General features: G+C 34.9%; 2 protein-coding genes across 2 annotated transcripts in view; one reads left to right on the top strand and one right to left on the bottom strand.

Moving 5' to 3' along the window:
- LOC128683961 (T-box transcription factor TBX20-like) overlaps window positions 1-18,343 on the bottom strand; it is a 61,112-nt gene that overhangs the window by 14,654 nt on the left and 28,115 nt on the right. The window contains exon 4 of the mRNA XM_053770086.1: window positions 10,141-10,414. Coding sequence (XP_053626061.1) covers window positions 10,141-10,414 — 274 coding nt within the window. The remainder of the gene's footprint in view (window positions 1-10,140; window positions 10,415-18,343) is intronic.
- LOC128683954 (uncharacterized) lies at window positions 6,807-8,720 on the top strand. Its single transcript, XM_053770076.2, has 2 exons — window positions 6,807-7,805; window positions 7,942-8,720. The coding sequence occupies exons 1-2, from the start codon at window positions 7,091-7,093 to the stop codon at window positions 8,631-8,633; spliced, it is 1,407 nt and encodes a 468-aa protein (XP_053626051.1). The 5' UTR covers window positions 6,807-7,090; the 3' UTR covers window positions 8,634-8,720.

Genomic DNA, 18,343 nt, shown 5'->3' on the forward strand with positions numbered 1-18,343 from the left:
TAACAAATATGTTGAGTATGCAATAAAAATGCTTCCAATACGAAATAACTCAACGATGAACGAACGTAGTAATGATAAGTCCACCTTTATCAATTTCATCTTTTATTGGCCCTCGTCTCAAGTTCACAAATTCAAATTGAACATTAAAATAACTCAGAGGCACGTAAACGTTCATCATAACATTTGTGGCAGTAAAATATATCCAAATAAAATTCTCGCTCGTAAACAGAGTGACATCGGATGAAAAACTGGTAAATCGTCATTTAACTAGAGAGCTCGTCGCCGGGGAGTCACGATAAACGTCACCTCGGAATGAAAAAAAAAAGGAGAGGATTATAAAAAGTAAATAAACAACATCCAATTGAAATGAAGTGAGACGATGTAGAGAAAAACAAGACTACGAAATCGAAGTGAGAAATGTTATGTCGCTTTGGCCGCCCCCCGCGACGCAGGCAGGTCCACTTGCATTAAAGCCAGGCTATAAGAAGCTATCATTACAACGTTTGATTAATACGAACAGCTCCATATCATCGGCATCACGTCACCGCGGAACCTAACGATCATAAGTTTACTAAATGAGTTCGATCTCTCAAACCGTCAGTATTTGCATACAATACCTACTACGTGGTCTCGACTCGTCTTACCGCATACTTCGTATACAGGTAAGATTCCCAATAATGTCGTCGATCTTTATGTCACTTTCGATGATTACCGTCACATAAGTAGTTATTCATTGTATACATCTTGTCATCTTAGTTTTCACCGTCAATGCTTTGTTTTATTATATTTAAAAGAAACTATTTCACAAGTTTCATTACTTCACAAATTTCTATTAAATTATGTCTACATCCACGTTATTCATGTCATGTTATTATATTATTACTTACATAAATCTCTAATTTTGCAAAGCAGAATTAGTATTGTATTGTAACAGTGTATTTAAGAAAATAAGCATTTATCGTCATACTAATATATAAATAAGTATATAATCAATGCTTATTTTCTTAAATGCAGAGTTAAATGAATTATTAACCCTTCAATTGAACAACATTAGGATCGTAGTCTGATCGGTTCAAAAAAGTGTACCTAAGCTTTTTGACCACAAAAAATATTAAATAATCTTTTTTTAAATTCTGGGTTTACGATACATATATTTTCACCACTTTCTTCACTTATTTATCTGACAATTGTGAATTAAACACTATACATACCATTATTTGCATTCTCATAATATATTTTAAAAAATCAGAATAAATATATATAAAAAAGTTACGATTAGAATGAAAAAAGTAAAAAGTTCAAGTTCAATAAATAGATTTATCTACTTATTCATGATTTTGTTTGGCCATATTTCATTACCAATTTTACGTCAGTATCAAAGTATAAATCAGCAAAAACTTAGTTTTTATCGATGGGCATAAACGATGGAATTATAAGCAATAAAACCGATGGATACTGGGCTGACCCACCGGTTTCCGTTGGGAAACAAAATAAAGAGTGAACAGAGGTGGCACTTACTCTAATTGTATAGGGAACATTAGTTATCCGGGTTTCTGTTGGGCGTTATGGGTAGTAACCTGATTATTTAATTTAGGATGCTATTCAGTTTTAATTGAGCAAGATTATTAATATGGTCTATGATATATAAATTCGATAAAAACTCACTCACTGTGAGGCGCATCCCTATATAGTGAAACAGGGGCTGGAACTTTATATGAAAATGTATTATCTATTTTTGAAGTAAAATACGTAGATTAGCGTTTGTGATTAGTAAAAATAGAAAGTGACACGTCATTAGAAATTGATCGGACTGGTCGCGTTGCCGGAAGCGCGACGTACGTTAATGGAAATCACATGGAAATCAAAAGGAAAATAGTCCGGCATATATTCAGATGTTATATGTAAAAAAATGTATAACAAAATACACAGCATAGACAGCTGGATGTTACACGCAACGCATGTGTTATCCTTCTTATCTGTCTTTATTTCATGATTACTCGGACGCACACCCTTCGTACGATTGCCCTTATTATGACATAAACATAATTCAAGGGATTCTCTGTAACATTGCCACAAAGTATACTAACCGTTACTTAACCCTATATTTCAATACTAATTTAATGTCGAGTAGGAACAATGAGCTCTTTAGTGCTCTGTAATTTAATTTGCCGCTGTCTCGGATTAATTATATTAATTTTAGATTATTATTGCACATATCAGTTTATGGTGACATTAGATTATTTCAATTAAATAAAAAAACAAGTAGGGAAGAAAAATATAAGTTGTTAAAAGCACTTGAGTATATTTTACAAAGTGATTCGATATCTAAATAATATCAATGCTAATTCAATATATTAGTTAAATCATATTTTTTTATACTCAACACAGGTAATTACTTATTTTATTTGTCCACAATAAAACAATCATTTTTTGAACCTAGTAACAATATAATGAAGAGGTAATGGGAGACAATCGTGGGCGATTCTGATTATATCGTCTACTGGGGATATTATTACTCGATAGATTTGTCATAGATCCTAACGCCGATAACCTTCACCCACAGACCATTTAGGCTGAATGGTCTGTGCCGTCACCAATACCTTACGGTACCCTATCCTACTAATATAATAAATGCGAAAGTTTATGAGGAGGTACGTGACTATGTGTGTATGTATGTTACTCTTTCACGTAAAATATACTGTGCGGATTGTTATGTAATTTATATATGAAACAATTGTCGAAATAAAGGAGAAATTGTCACCAATAGTCGATTAATTTTCTACATTTTGGTCATCACTACAAATTATTCTAGTTTCATTTGATATGTTTTTTTGTATATAACCAGTAATTAGTTCAGTTTTTCCATTAACATAACACGATGGGGCCGTGGGTACATAGTTAATTAGATAGTACCTAACAACGCAAATACTATAGTTTCTTTGTACGGTTTGACAAGTTATTAGTGTAACTGTGAACCAAAAGTGGGTAGAAAGGTTGATTACATATTAAAACAAACAGGATATAATTTGATCGCAGCATAAATACCACAAAACAGCAGAAGGTAGAGAGTTGGTCAATATAACTCGTGTTAAGTTAGTATTGAGCTCGCGCGGCCCTCGCCACGGGAGCCCTCGGACAACGTATAAGTTATTAATTTATATTACCTTTTTACACTCACATCCACTACCTACTCAAATCACCTGTCTTGAAAGTTTGTTTTAGTAACTGGTGGGTGCCTTGAATATACATTAACGACGAGAAAACATCAACTGTAATTAAAACGCAAATGATCGTTCCTAAATTAATGTTAGTCGCAGTCCGTGAGACAAGAGTGCTGAGCGTTTTATTAAATTTTATTACCGGCGTACGAGAGAGTTGTAAATTAAATACGAAATATTAATGAAAGAATTTCGCAGATAACAGCGTGAAATGAAACGTCGATGAATATAAAATTCAATTCCGTTGCTGTGAATTGTCAGTTTGTCATTTATACAAATTTATAATCCATTGAAAAGCGATATTGGCCTCGCCATGCAAATAGACGTTCGGTGTTTATGTATATTTATGACAGTATACATATCACCAGAGATGATAGCAGATATTAATTTAAGTATCAATATGTTCAACTAACAGCCAAGTCTGGTTATTAAAAGTCTTCCAGTTAACAAGGAGATATATGTCGGAAACAAGATAACTAATGAACTGTCTTTCACGTAATGGTCGACATCGTCATCAGCACAGATCCATTTGACTGTAAAATATTGCGTTTATGGTATCGATGCGCGTAACACATAATCACCTCGTTATGTAGGAAAAAGCGGATCATGAGCAAGAGATAAACCGTGTGCACACACCTTAAGTGCATTATAATTGCTTGCACTGCCTGAGTCGAATGTTGCATAAATAAACACGGCAATAGTAAGTCTAACGACATAATTCCCAGTATGTATGAGGAATAATTGGGATAAATGTAACTTGATTGCTAAACAGTAGGTGGATGTGTTATATGTGCAACTTTTACTATGTCTAATCTCATAATTTTCTAGTTTTAAATTAAATTACACTTAAACTTTATAAGCAATCGTATAGGGTATTGTTTGTGTTAATTGTGATGGTTGATTGAAATGATAAGATAAAAACCCTATTCATTATAAATATCAAGAAAATTAGACGATTGTATTATGAACGTGCTGTTTTCATGATTCTCGTTATTAAAGTAAACGAACGGTCGGTGGAACAACCGTTCATTAATCATCGTAACCATTCGTCATTAGCGCAGTTCCTAGTACACCAAAACCTGTAATTTCCATATTTCCATTAATTAAACATTCTTGCAACAATTTGTCTTTAATTCAATGTAAGAGATTAATCTTTTGTTAGAAATCTAAGACAATGATAAGTTAACCCGTCAAACATAGGCAGAGTACAGACGGTACCAGTGAAATTTCGTGGTCAACGTCATTCACAAAATTTCACAATATGCTCAACACATGATATAAAACATGAGATCAAAAAAATTTTGACACTTCTTGACATCGATTTCTTTGGACAGGTTACAACATCCAAATCTACTAACATAATTTGTGCCGTGTAAAAAAATACCCTGTATAACCCTTCACATCACTTTCCTAACACTCCACAATCGGGAGACATCGTACAGCTTTCGTGCGAGAGTTCTCATGAATTGTTTTGGTTCCGATTTCGAAATTGCTTTTAGTTAATAGCTAATACTGACGGCCTTTAGAACGTTGCTACTCATTAGTGTAGAACACAACTATAGTGCACAGTTACAGCACGCATATTTTTATATAATAAAAAACATAGCTTATAGTATAACCGCTTTTCCACCAGTGCCATGAGATTGGTGCCGCCTCCTTCCACATGCCCATGCCAATGTAGCACAGTAAATATCTGGTGAAATAACACCTATAGCTATAGAACGATCACATTCTCACAGAATACTTTTTAAACGTACTTGACGTGTCGTCCAAAACAAATACAATTAATCTAAGAAACGAGACGTAGGATGACTGTATTACTCGTATTTATTCGACGATTCGACGAAATAAATTAACCACTCCAAGAAAATTACCCGCGGCAACATTTGCAGGGTTAAGAAATTACAAGGCTTATGAATGCCGCACTTATTTTATTATTCGAATACAGGTAGTTAAGTCGTGGACTGATGATTAATTCGTTGGTTTCATGGAGTTTTTGTTCCACAATTAGGCGAGTTGCGGCACGCGTGCCGGGGCCCGCACTTGCGTGGCCGGTGCGATACGTTCTTGCGTAGGTACTAATGTTAACGAGTAGCCGCACTAGTTCCGTTTCTCCAATAATTTATAGCTAATTAAGAGTTTTATTTATAAAATGCCTAATTCTGAAATGAATAGGGGAATAGTGAAAGTGACTAAATTTTTATTATTGGGCAAATCGCATTTCACGCTCTGACCTATAAAAGTATGGTTAATAAGGGCTCTGGAGGAGGGCGCGATAGCCATCGGTCGCTGAGCTATGGGAAAGCCAATTAGGTGTGTTTTTCGTCAGAATCGGGTCCATCCATCACCGCGCCACGCCCGCTACCGCTCGTTCCGTTCTGTTGCCCTTACACTCCACTCACATCGCAACACATTTCTTAGCTTAATGTTATTTACTGAGTCGGTTTGATCAACACTTATTCCAAATAATCACATTTAATATTACTTTTAATTGCATAAACGAAAAATGTTTCGCTAGATAAGAATAACTAGGTAATTTAAAATCCTCTGTTTTTGTACCTAATGTTCTGTTTAATTACGGCTTTTTGGTTCTGCAACATAAAACATATTCACACAAAAGTGTTGGATTTTGTAATGAAATGGTAATAAACTGTGTGCTATGAAAAGTAAAAATAAACTGAGCATAGACTGTCTAGACAATCTAAGTGTTTTTACCTAACATTTTCAATGCTCATTATGGAATTACTAAATATAATAAAAATGAAAAATTTATGTCGATACATGGAAAAACATAATAAATTACGATTTATTAAAATTAAAATAACATAGAAGCGTGTTGACTTCACAAACAGCTATTGTGGCGACCAGGTATTTTGAGCTTTGTGCTAACTCGGTCGTCGAAGAAAAGTCGATCTTGTAAGATGGTTATATTATGACATTTGCTTCAGCATGACACCTGCATCTTTAGAGTAAGTGGTCGGGATGCCGGCTGACACGACATATGCCACTAATTTGTGTCACTCACTCATTAGCTGGTCGCATGCGACGCCCGAGGTGTCGCGCCTTGTCGCAACCCTATAATTCCGTAAATTGCGTAAAGAAACTGCCTGTATCGATGTCAACCCGTGTTCCGATCGAGGAACAAGTCAAACCATATACTGAATGCACAATTGCATAGTGATCGTCGTCACACGTCAAAGAATTTTAGCAATAGGTGTTACGTAATACGTATGTTACATTCTACGTAATTATATCGACAAGAGGAATGTAATGGGAATTGAAACTCCATATAAACTGAGATAAAAAAGGGTCGAGGAAGAATAAGTAAAAAAGAAAAATTAAATAGGATATTAATGTTATATTCTTAAAATAATGTGCATTTAATTTTAATTTAGCAAGTGGCAGCACATCCATTCATCAATACGTTACACTCTGAGATAGATAACGTATAATAAATGTTGACAGATAATTTGCAAAAGCCGCATTTGCAAAGCATGTTCTTAGCACTTTAACAGTCATTGGAACTAGTTTTGATTTTTACACTTCTTAAGTGGCAACCGATATTGTTAATTTGACACAGGAAATATTTCTATATACTACTCCACCAAAACAATTAGGCGCATGACAGGAATGCGGTTTCGGCGCCCGTACCTCGTCTCACCTCCCCGCGCTCTCCCTAGTGACGCGCAGTCGTGTACTCGCGCTCTGCAGTTACACCACGTGCTTTCGCGCCTCCTAAAATTTTCGTTGTCAGTTGGGTTTTTGTTGAGTTTGTGTTGTTAATTTTTGTTAAATAATTGTTATTAATTCATTCTGTGTTGTTTAAAAGTCCCGTGTTGTTTTTGTTGTTGATATTTTTTGTTAACCTCATAATGGGTAGGAAAAAAACTATCCGTGGGTCCGAAAGGACAATGATATTAAAAGTATTACATTTTTTTGAGGAAGAAAAGTTGCATGGAATAGCTATTCCAATATCTCAAGTGGAAAAGCGAGTGTGTACGGCTACTGGCATTAGTCGACGCACATTGGCCAGAATAAAAAACGAGGAAAAAGAAGTTTTGGAGAAACTAAGGCTTTCACCACAGCCGGGTACGTCAAGCGAAGCCCCAACAGAGACAGTCAAATTACCCACTCCAGGGAAAAAGCGAAAACAAAAGAAAAAGCTGGAAATTGATGACTTCATGATTTGTGCAATTAAAACAAAAATTGAAAGCTTTTATGACGTGTACAAAGAAGTGCCTACATTGAAAAAAATTTTAAACGTTGTTAAGAGAGATCTTAACTTTCCTGGTCAAAGAGAGACCCTGCGAAAAATTATAACAGAAAGTTTGGGATTTAAATTCAAAAAGTGCTCCAAAAAACGAGACGTGCTCATAGAAAGACCTGAAATAGCAGCGTGGCGTGCACGTTACTTAAGAAGATTAAAAGAAAACGACGACTTGGGCCCGGAAAAAAAACCTGTTATTTTTACCGATGAAACATGGGTCCACTCGCATTACACTGTCAACAAGTGTTGGCAAAGTCAAACGGTCCCAGGCATAAGAAAAAACGATAGTGCTGGCCAACGCTGGATAATCGTTCACGCAGGTAATACCCAATGAGCTGTCTTATTAGGGTTCCATATAATTAATATTTCTGCACGTACGTGATATTCTACTTTAATAATTTAACTATTGTTCATGTCACTACACTGTTTATTAATGTTTATATCTTTGTATTTCAGGAGGAGAGACTGGGTTCGTCGAAGGTGCAGACTTATTATACAAATGTAAAAGTAGTAAAGGGGATTACCACGACGAAATGGACACAGAAAACTACACGAAATGGTTAACCGAAAAACTAATTCCAAATTTGCCACCTAACAGTATTGTTGTCATAGACAACGCGCCCTACCACAGCAAGCAATTAAATAAGCCTCCTACTATGGCCGCTCGTAAACAAGACATGCAGAATTGGCTGAGCGAGAGAAACATTACGTTTGACCCGCGAATGACAAAGGCTGAGTTGAATTATATTATAATTCGCAACCGACCGGAAAAAGAATATTTAGTGGACAAACTTTTAGAGGAGAGCGGTCACGAAGTCCTCAGACTTCCACCATATCAATGTGACCTCAATCCTATTGAGTACATTTGGAACCTGGTCAAACAAAGAGTCGCCGACAAGAATGTCGATCAGTCAGAGAGACAAATCGAAAAACTAGCCAGGGAAGCCATACAATCAATAACGCAAGACGATTGGAAAAAAGAAATTAATCACGTGGACCGGTTACGGAAGGCGTACTGGGAAAAGCAAGGTTTAGAAGACGCAAGAGAGTTAGTCATAAATGTAAATGACGACAGCGATGACAGTGATTTGGAATCACATTCAGATTTTGAAAGAATGTCAGGGATTGAAGAATTAGATTCTGATTAGAACAATTTTTCAAATTATTCCAATAAATAAAGTACATTTAATCAATTAGGAGTTTTATTATTTCCTTTGCACACACAGTTCTCTGTTCCCAAAATAAATAAAGTATAGTTATAATATACACATACTAAGTTGTATTCACAATAGTTACTTACCAGTTTCATACTAGGTATCAGCGAGTCTCGAATATTCCCCTCCCTAGCTACAGTGACGCCATGTTTGCCATGTGCCTAATTGTTTTGGTGGAGTAGTAACTAGATTCATGAAACATCACTACGTGCAAGTCAAGAAGAAGTAATTAATCTAAATAATTAAATTAAATACAACGGATAGGATAGATACAAATTAAAATTAATAACTGTAACACTACGTCTGCGTGTAACAAGTGTTTAAATTTTAACCTAGGCCACAAAGTAGGCACGCGAGCGTTACGCGTTTGGTGTTATAGGCATTGATAGGCTGTGGTGACCACTTTCCATCTGGTGTGCCGTATACCTCGCTTGCTTGGTAGTATAAAAAAATAATAGTCCGGCATTTGCCTATATACAAAAAGCAATAGCATGTTCCGGATTATAAATTTAATATGGATACCAAAGTATATACAGGTATATCTCCAATGAATATTTCTGTTCCTTCAAAAACTGTCGTAAGACGGGCTTGTTAGTGGCAATGATCCTTGGGGCGACATTAATCAACAGTTTACGTCAACACTTTATAGCTCACAGAGTGGATGACGGTCGGTTTATCACCTGGTTCCGACGGCCTCTCTACAGGCTGCGTTAATTTGTACTGACGATCTGCTGTTTTATGATTATTACTGACGATAACATGATTGACACGTATTAAAGGTGAATCAAATTTATCAAGGTGCAACAAAAAAGTGTAATTGTACTAAAATATTTCCTACTCTTTTTGAATTGTAGTCAATTGAGAAAAAGAAAGGGCCGTGCCATGGCGAGAGATCAATATTGTTAGAGCAGAACAGTATTTCAATTTTAAAATTAAGTTAATCCAACATTTTAATCTCTTGAACAATATAGGAACGTGCAATACACATTACCAGATAGATACATGGGTCTACTTACATGGGTATACTTAGTCCTAGAGATGACGCAAAACTTAGTTGAAACAAAAGCAGATGTGAGATGGCTGGCGAGATTGTGTCGAATCTCGGCAGAATCACTTGGTTTCCCAATGGCGACCATGAGATATGCCCGCAAATTGTTAACTGTTATTTTATGTATAGAATTACGAATATCGAGACGCTCAATCAATTACATCATATTAATAATATTAAAAACCGGTATTTTGTTTTCTTTTTAAAGCTAGTATTTAAAATATTGGGCGAATAATAGACAGATATTTGTAGCATTTATATATGGGCTCAGTTTGGGCTCCCTGCTATAAAAACCGGTATTAGGTATGTCTGTTTAGTTTGAGCGCTTTTCGGGCTAACGTCCAAGAAACATTAAAAAATATCGGTTATATTTACGAGAGCTCACTCACTGACCTGTCCATTCTTATCCATCTCGTTGTTGGTGAGCTTGACCTTCTCGAAGGAGACGACCTGCTTGCGCAGCTGGTCGCCGGAGAAGGGCGAGTCGGGGTGCGGGTAGAGGCGCGCGGGCGCGGGTGGGTCCGCCTTGCCCGCCACCAGCCACGAGGAGCGGTGGTACGCGTAGCGGTACCGCTTGCCGTCCACCGGCACCACGTCCAGCAGCACCGCGTACCGCGCCTCCGCTCGGCACCCCGCGAACGACACGCGCACCGTCGGAAACATTCGTCTGTAGATACAGAAGAAATTATCCTTAAGTATTTGAAGACACCTCAACCAATTGTATAGATATGCCCTGACATTAAAATATTAACGGAGAGAATGCAATCAGTAATATCTACTACTAATAAAGCAATTACATGTCGTAAATTCTGTAACTATCTAACCATATATGGAGTAATTGTAGACTGTTGCGACAACTTCGAACTTTCAACCATAAATTTAGAAATACCCGGATCGCGCTAATGACCTCATAAGAACCGACAGAAAACTAAATTAGACATTAAGAATCAAAAGCTTATAAACCCCGAAAGTGTTTTACGAGGCCAAAACACATGCTCGCAATAAAAAAGATGATTAATGCATCTTAACAAAAACTGCCAGAGATCCGGCCACGGACGGTGACTTGTATAATTATGGGGTAAGACGTGAACTAGGAAATCAAACAAATATGATGTATTCGATTTTAATGCACCCTTAAATGGGCCGAAGCGCTTCCTGCCGGCCGCCGGCGATAACATCTCACCACCGATTATTTACAACGCAGTCTTTCTTAATAATATTTTTTGTAATCTATAAACGGCACTTTTGTAATTTTGAAGCCCAAACAAGTAGTCATAGGCTTGTCAGATTAGATAACCGTCGGCTAACAATTTGTCCGCTTGCCTTAACTTGATCGAACGTCACCCGTCGCGCTACAGTTGTTTCTATTAGTCTTTTTTTTAGATTAGTAGAAGAATCGAGCACTCGGAATTTATTTATTGAATATCTTAAATGTGAGCAATAAAATTCAGAAGTGAAAGAATAAATTATTAGTATTCATAAAACACGAACGTGATGTCAACCTTTCTATAAGCAATGTACCTATGATAATAATAATAAATAGACAAGACCTATAAAATTCTCGGAGGCTGAACGAACGCACGCCAGCACGACGACGATAAAGCATGGCGTATTGAGGCCTCTGTTGGGAGTTAAGCACTAGCCATAAATAAATCGTATTAAGGTATGTTTTGAATGGTAGTTCCGTATCGGACGCGCGGGATCTCGTCGAGTTCGACAATAAGTCGCTGTCACCCGCGTTTATGAGAGCGTCGTTAAGGTGAGAGTCGCGGGACGCAGTGCCACCCAGAGCGGCAACGTAATGAGCTGCATCCATCACGGATAACAATCGATCGCCACGAATATAGCTGCCTTGCCACTTGACTCCAATTTAATTAAAATCCAATGCAAAGATTGCAATTCTCTAAATTTTAAACTCAATATGCGATGCTCTATATACGAAAATCATACGATGTCCTGTTCTGTCCTGTCAATGACAATATCGATTCAAAAGAAAAGCGCTGAAAGGCGAATAAAGTAACCTAACAAATTAGTAGTAGTTATAACTACAACTAAATCTTGAATTTATCTAAATCTTGAAAATTATCTAACTATAAAAATAATCTTCACTTTGTTATTAACATGTGTCGTTTTAACAATATAAGCTTTGGGTCGGCATAATTTACATCATACATTAATAAACGCCTATTTAAGATGGCCTCGAATACTCTGATAGCATTGAACAATGAACAAACATAAAATTGTAATATGCATACTATGCAAATACAAGGGGTTTATTTTATTCTGTGGTGAGAGAAAAACCGCAGTCCTGTGACAAGTCGGTAGTAACTGGAAAGGAAAGGGGCCTTCAAATCATCGGAATGAACACCAATTATGCGCTACCACATCCGTAGAGCAGCGAGAATTTGCTTCCATTAATGCTTTCACTAAAATTATATTATATTGGTGTTTACTTAGCCCAGTAATTTTACACGGTATATTCGGCTTTAATAATGTCATAGTTCAATGTCTAATGTCAATATAAAGAACAATAATGCAGAATATGTAGAATATGTAGCTAAATATTAATGATTAGCAATTTTTCTCACCGACCAATGCATTTTTTGCACGTGTTGCGTGCGCGTCCAAATGAGAGTTCCTATCGTCAAGCTTCGTAATCAACTTTTTGTTGTAATTATGTAAAATCCATTATCAAACGTAAGTAATTTAAGAATACGGAATTTATTTTCACCATTAATATGATAGGAATAAAAAACTAAAATAAAATTGTCAATTAATTAAAAGGAAAATATTCATATTTTATTAGTATGTCAATATGGAACTTTTTATATACCAAAAACAATTTGTAATCATTTAATGAAAATAAATGCTTAAATCAATTCTTAGCTCAAAAAACAGCTCATTAATAAAATGTGAAACCAGAAAAAGAATAGAAAAATGTAATTCAATAATTCAGATCAATTTTTCAAAAACGTATTTGCAGCATTTTATCATAATAAACTTATCTGCAATCACGGAAACGTCCATAACATTATCTCTTGCATAAAATATGCAAATACTAAAAGCCTTGAAGTATCTAATCAACACGTCACTTGAAGGAAGACGATGAAAAGATACGCCATCAGCCCCAGGTGTGGACCTGCATGGATCTCATAATTTGTCATGTGGGCATTTTTAAAAATATATTTTAAAAATTATGATTGGAACTAACCAGGACGAAATCTGAATAAAAATATATGCAAGTACGGTATGTATGTAAAAGAAATATATATAAACTACATATATTTCTTTTAGATGGATTCAAGTTGGATTTACATACCACCATCGTAGTTGAAACGTGGATTAGAAATTCATGTAATATTAGTAGACGTTATTGTCAAGAATACCGTACGGAATGGAAAAGAAAAAGTAGGAAAGCAGGCCCAAAGTATGATACAATGCTCTATGGCAAAGGAAGAAATTGAGAGAATACATGAGAAAAAATGCAGTGTACGTATCAATTAATGTTTACTACAAATGTTTGTAACGCGAAGTATAAGAACAAAGGAGCAACCCCATATAAAATGGTAAAATACTGGAAAAATTTAAGTTACAATTTTATTTTTAATTACAATTTATATATTTTTTGCTAGTTTGCAATGAAACATGGAAACAAATACTTCATTACACCTATGGATTTTTTTACGTACATAGATACAAGGCATTTCACGATTGTTTATTTACTACCAACTAAGGAGATGGCCCGGCTTCGCACGGAGTCTTTATGTATGTACAAACCTGTAATAAATTGTCTAAATAATAATGAAAACAACATCAAAATCTGTTGCAAGGCTATTAACTTAGAAAAAGACAGATAAGGACTTATTTACTTTGTTTTATATTTTGCTATGTAGTGATTTATTTATAAACTTTACGTCGTCGACTTTACGAATTTTCTAACACACATGGTTATTTTATTGAAGACTACCAGCAACAAGAATATTTAATTTGCATGCTGCAAATAATATTGTATTATACTCAGTGTAGTTATCATAAATAATGTACATGAAGACCTCCTTCCCAATAAATCATCACTCAATCAACTTTAGTTTACTAAAGTTTGGACTCATTTATTTGAATAAGTGCTTATCATCATTTAGCACTGATGGAAACCCTCATCATCTCCCCAATGATGTTTGTCAAACAAAATGGATAAAAAAATCACGATTACGAATTCACGACTCAACTTCTACCAAAATCTGGTACTATTAAACTCAGAATTTTTATAAATCTTATTTGTTATAAACCCAAACCGATTGTCTTATAAGTCTTTATTAAACCTATTTTTCAAATTATGTTTTGATGAAAAAATTGCGATTTTCTTGAAAACGCCTGCTTAAACATGGTATTAGTGATATTCAATGATACCTACGTACTTAGGTTTTACTAAATGTTTTAATAAAACGTGATTTGATAAATAGTTTATTAACAAAAGTAAACAAAATAAGTGAAAAAAAAAACATTTAAAAATAAATAAATACCGGTTGCAAACATTATAAAAAGGTCTAAAAAAATATGTCCGTTCATTAGTCATCACATTTACAAGCTCGCAGTAACCGCAGACCCAAATAAAATTCGCGCCATATTTTATTTACAAAGATGGACTACCGACACTTAAGAAAAGAAGGTATTCGTCATCCGACACAAAAAAAGTGTTTTATTTAAACACTAACTTTTATCCGTGGCTTCACCCATTCTTTAAGAGAAATTACTTTTTCCCAGAATGAAAAGTATGTATTTCTCCATCTCTTAAATATATACGTATGAAAATTTCAAGAAGTATGGTTAAGGGGAACATAAAACTTAAGTTTTATGTTCAAATTTCTACTTATAAAATATTCAATTTCAAATCAACCCTACAATGACAGATGTTCGGTTCATATGCAATACTAATAGTAATGTCTTCATTTTATACTCATGAATGAAATCGCATTACTTCTTTAGTACTGTACTCGTACCGTTTAACAGTCAGTATTACTTGTTAATGTGTATTGCAATGAATGGTGACGTATTACGTCACGATAAACACAAAATACCGATTCAAAAGTTAAAACCAAAGATAAGTATCTTTGGTTTTAACTTACCTAAGCACCTAAGTACCTAAGTAGGTACCTAATATTAATTTAGCTTAATTCATTTCTAACTTTAATTAATAAAAAAGTTAAACCATACTTTTAGCTATTATAAAGTTCGATAGTGACAAACCTTTAGCTTTAAGCTACCTATGCTTTAACTTTCTTATGAATAAACGGGGTAAGATTTGTATTATTCAGCTTCAGTTTGAGCTGTTATTTTGGTGACTTCGGCTTCGGTGGGACTAAATATATCGAGTTTTAGTACTTACAAACAAATTAATAATAAAAATTGGCAGAAGTAAGCTTTCGTGGTACCTAGCTGGGTCCGATTTTTACGCAAGTGAAATTCTTTACATCGAGTTTCTCCAAATTTTTTTGTTTCTTAATTCACAGAAAATCACTATGTAAAACGAGCATTCGGACGCATCGAACGATCTATCTTTATAGATTGAAAATTGGCTTAAAAACTCTCAAAAAAATTAGGGAAAATTGTGAAAGTTTATATACTTCTATATCTTGAATTCAATCCCACTAATTTTATTGAGGCAACGACGGAATTTTGACGGAATTGAAATATACTCGTATAACCTAGGCAATACTTAACATATACCTACCTAGGTACTTATACCGTGCTGCATGCATAGTATACGCTACGTAACCAGTGATTGAAAAGTACACTGGCAGCCGATTGTTAATAATGTGGAATCATACATTTGCACGGCTCTGATCGTTTATAAACGTCGTTTGCAATCAAGAAAACTATTTATAACGCGTCAAGAATGAATGGATACGACAAAACGCAGTTTATTATAATCTCTAGTTATGCTAAATATAAAGACGTACTTACGAAGGTCTGTATCTTAAGAAAAACCTTCCGAGGTCTACTTATAAAAATTCTAATCAGATGAAAAAAAAAACATTCTTTTTATTTAAAAAAACTAATTGTATAACAAACCTTATAAATACATCCTAAGCGACCTTATTGACCTCTAAATTTTTTTGCTTATTCGTCACGTCATGGAATATTAAACAATAAACTAATTCAATAATACATATATTTTATAACATATTTGGATCATTCAGCTTTTGGGATTCCTCTCAAACCCTTTCTAACAATACTTACTACTAGCTTTTGCAGCTACCTCATCTGAAGTTACCTTATTATTAATTAGAGTTATTTGCTCGCACACTGAGTGACTTCACACGAGTAAATTTGTATATAATATGTTACAGGATGTAATATTTAAGCTGCACTATCTGCAATATCGTAATAGGATCTTGGATGTTTATCTATATATGTATTTGTTATAAAATATAGTATCGTTGAGTTAGTATCCCATAATACAAGTTTCGAACTTACTTAGGGGCTAGCTCAATCTGTCTGATTTGTCCTAATATATTTATTATTTATTTTATTTATTTATAGTTTTATAACTGTAATGGTAAGGTGATGATGATGTCAGTAAGATGATGATGAAATAAATATATTATCTTACCTACTACAATATATTACGGTTGTCCAAAAAGCAAAAGTTATACTAATATTATTGCGAAATAATGTGAAAATTGGTATATTTTATTATATTTATATTGCATTTCTAACCATGGTAGGTCTATGATAATTAAGAAGACAACATCGGTATCAATCCAATTGACTCGACATTTCATTAGATACCCATAATGTCTACCTACATTATAATGTAGTAGTAAAACGCGAGACCTGCCGTGGCATACATTCATATTGGAAGCAAACTGGTTGCCAGGTTGCCATGAAATGTCATGCACCGCACCGCAGACAAGCCTTGCACTCGCACGCGACTCGGTCCAATGACGATGCATTTTAATTTTTATTACCTCTCAGTTTGCACCTACTATTAACTGATACAATTATGTCTGACCTTTTACGTACAATTGTCATAAACGTTTTAACAAGCAATTTGTTATTGTCGTGAAATATTGATCTAAATGAGGCTTAATCTTAATCTCAATGAATAGAATTAAAAATATTAATTTACTTTATCTTACCACATAATAAACTGTCAAATGTCAAATGTCTACTGCATATTATTTAAGTAATATTATAAATGGTTAAAAGCCCACCATTTTTACTGTAATATTGTAATAGAGAATATTACGCAGAACTCGGTGCAGATGGAGCTACTGGTACAACTAGGGTACACAAACATTGCCAATGGAGGCAAAAAGCGCCAATTTTCAATATTGTTGCAGATTTACGATCAAAAAACCTTCTACGCAATCGTGGAGCGAGTTTAAAAGAAAAAGATATGATTTAGTGGATTGTTGAATAGACTTTCAGAACACAAAGTGTTAAATACAAGACGAATTTGCTAAATGATTCATGTCTAGTAAAACACAATACCTTTATTATAATCAATTAACCTCTTCCACCCAAAAACTATTCAAATCAAAAATATAAACTCAAAAAACCGTTTATAGGGTTAAAACTTCATATACGACGACACATATTTGATTGCTTCACGTTTAGCAGCTCTTTGTCGCCTTTCAGTACCTTCACTTTTAAGACTTCAGTTTTAGACCATGAGAAAACTGAAGGGTCCTGAAAATTACATAACACTATTTTAGGTTATGTTCTGCATTATTTGATCAACTGTGGTGATAAACTGATATAAACTTGATTTTGACTGAAGATCTTACCTGTGTGAAGTCCATATTTTAATAAGTCTTCACGTGTGAAGTGTTCCGTGCTTTTTTTCGACCGTTTACTGGCTCGAAAATTTTACAGCGTGAAGCGGTTTCCCTAGTTTTCGAAGTTTTTTATCTTTTGGAAAACGATTTTTCCAATATTTCGGCACCCGAATATGCAACATTGTTGTATATTTTCACAAACGAATGCTTACATAATGAAAGGATTAATAAAGTACTCTAAAATAAACGTTTTTATCGACTTAGCAAAAGGCGGCAAAGCTTTTGTTACGTGCGCGTAAATGCGCAGTAATACAGTAGTACTCCTATTGCCATTAAGAAAAAATTGAAATAAAAAAATTAAAACACACTAAGACAGGAATCAGCATCGCGTTGGCGTCGCGTCATGTCACACGTCGCGTGCAAAGTGTCATCTGTCTGTCATTCAGCCGTCTCGTTACCGCCACGCGACACAGGGCCACGCGGCTAATCTCTCCATTCAAAACAAGCTATCTCCTTACTATAAACCCTTACAAACTAGCAGTGTAAAATATTTACCTATAAATAATATAATTGTCTATGGCAAAGTTATCAAGCTGCCCAAAAATTATGAGATATTAAGGCCTATTTTGACGATTCGTGAAAGCTACGCGGATTGTCATCTGTCAGGCCGCCATTTTAATTCCAATGTAAATTATACAAATTGACACTTGACATGTTTTGTCGTCTCCCGGGTAATCGCGCAAAATGGAACGCTCATTTTATTACTTTTGTAAAGTAGCGGAGGGTCTACAACTCGCTATCTTGTCGTTTGATCT

The sequence above is a fragment of the Plodia interpunctella genome, chromosome 1 (genome assembly GCF_027563975.2).
Source record: "Plodia interpunctella isolate USDA-ARS_2022_Savannah chromosome 1, ilPloInte3.2, whole genome shotgun sequence".
Classification (NCBI taxonomy): domain Eukaryota; kingdom Metazoa; phylum Arthropoda; class Insecta; order Lepidoptera; family Pyralidae; genus Plodia; species Plodia interpunctella.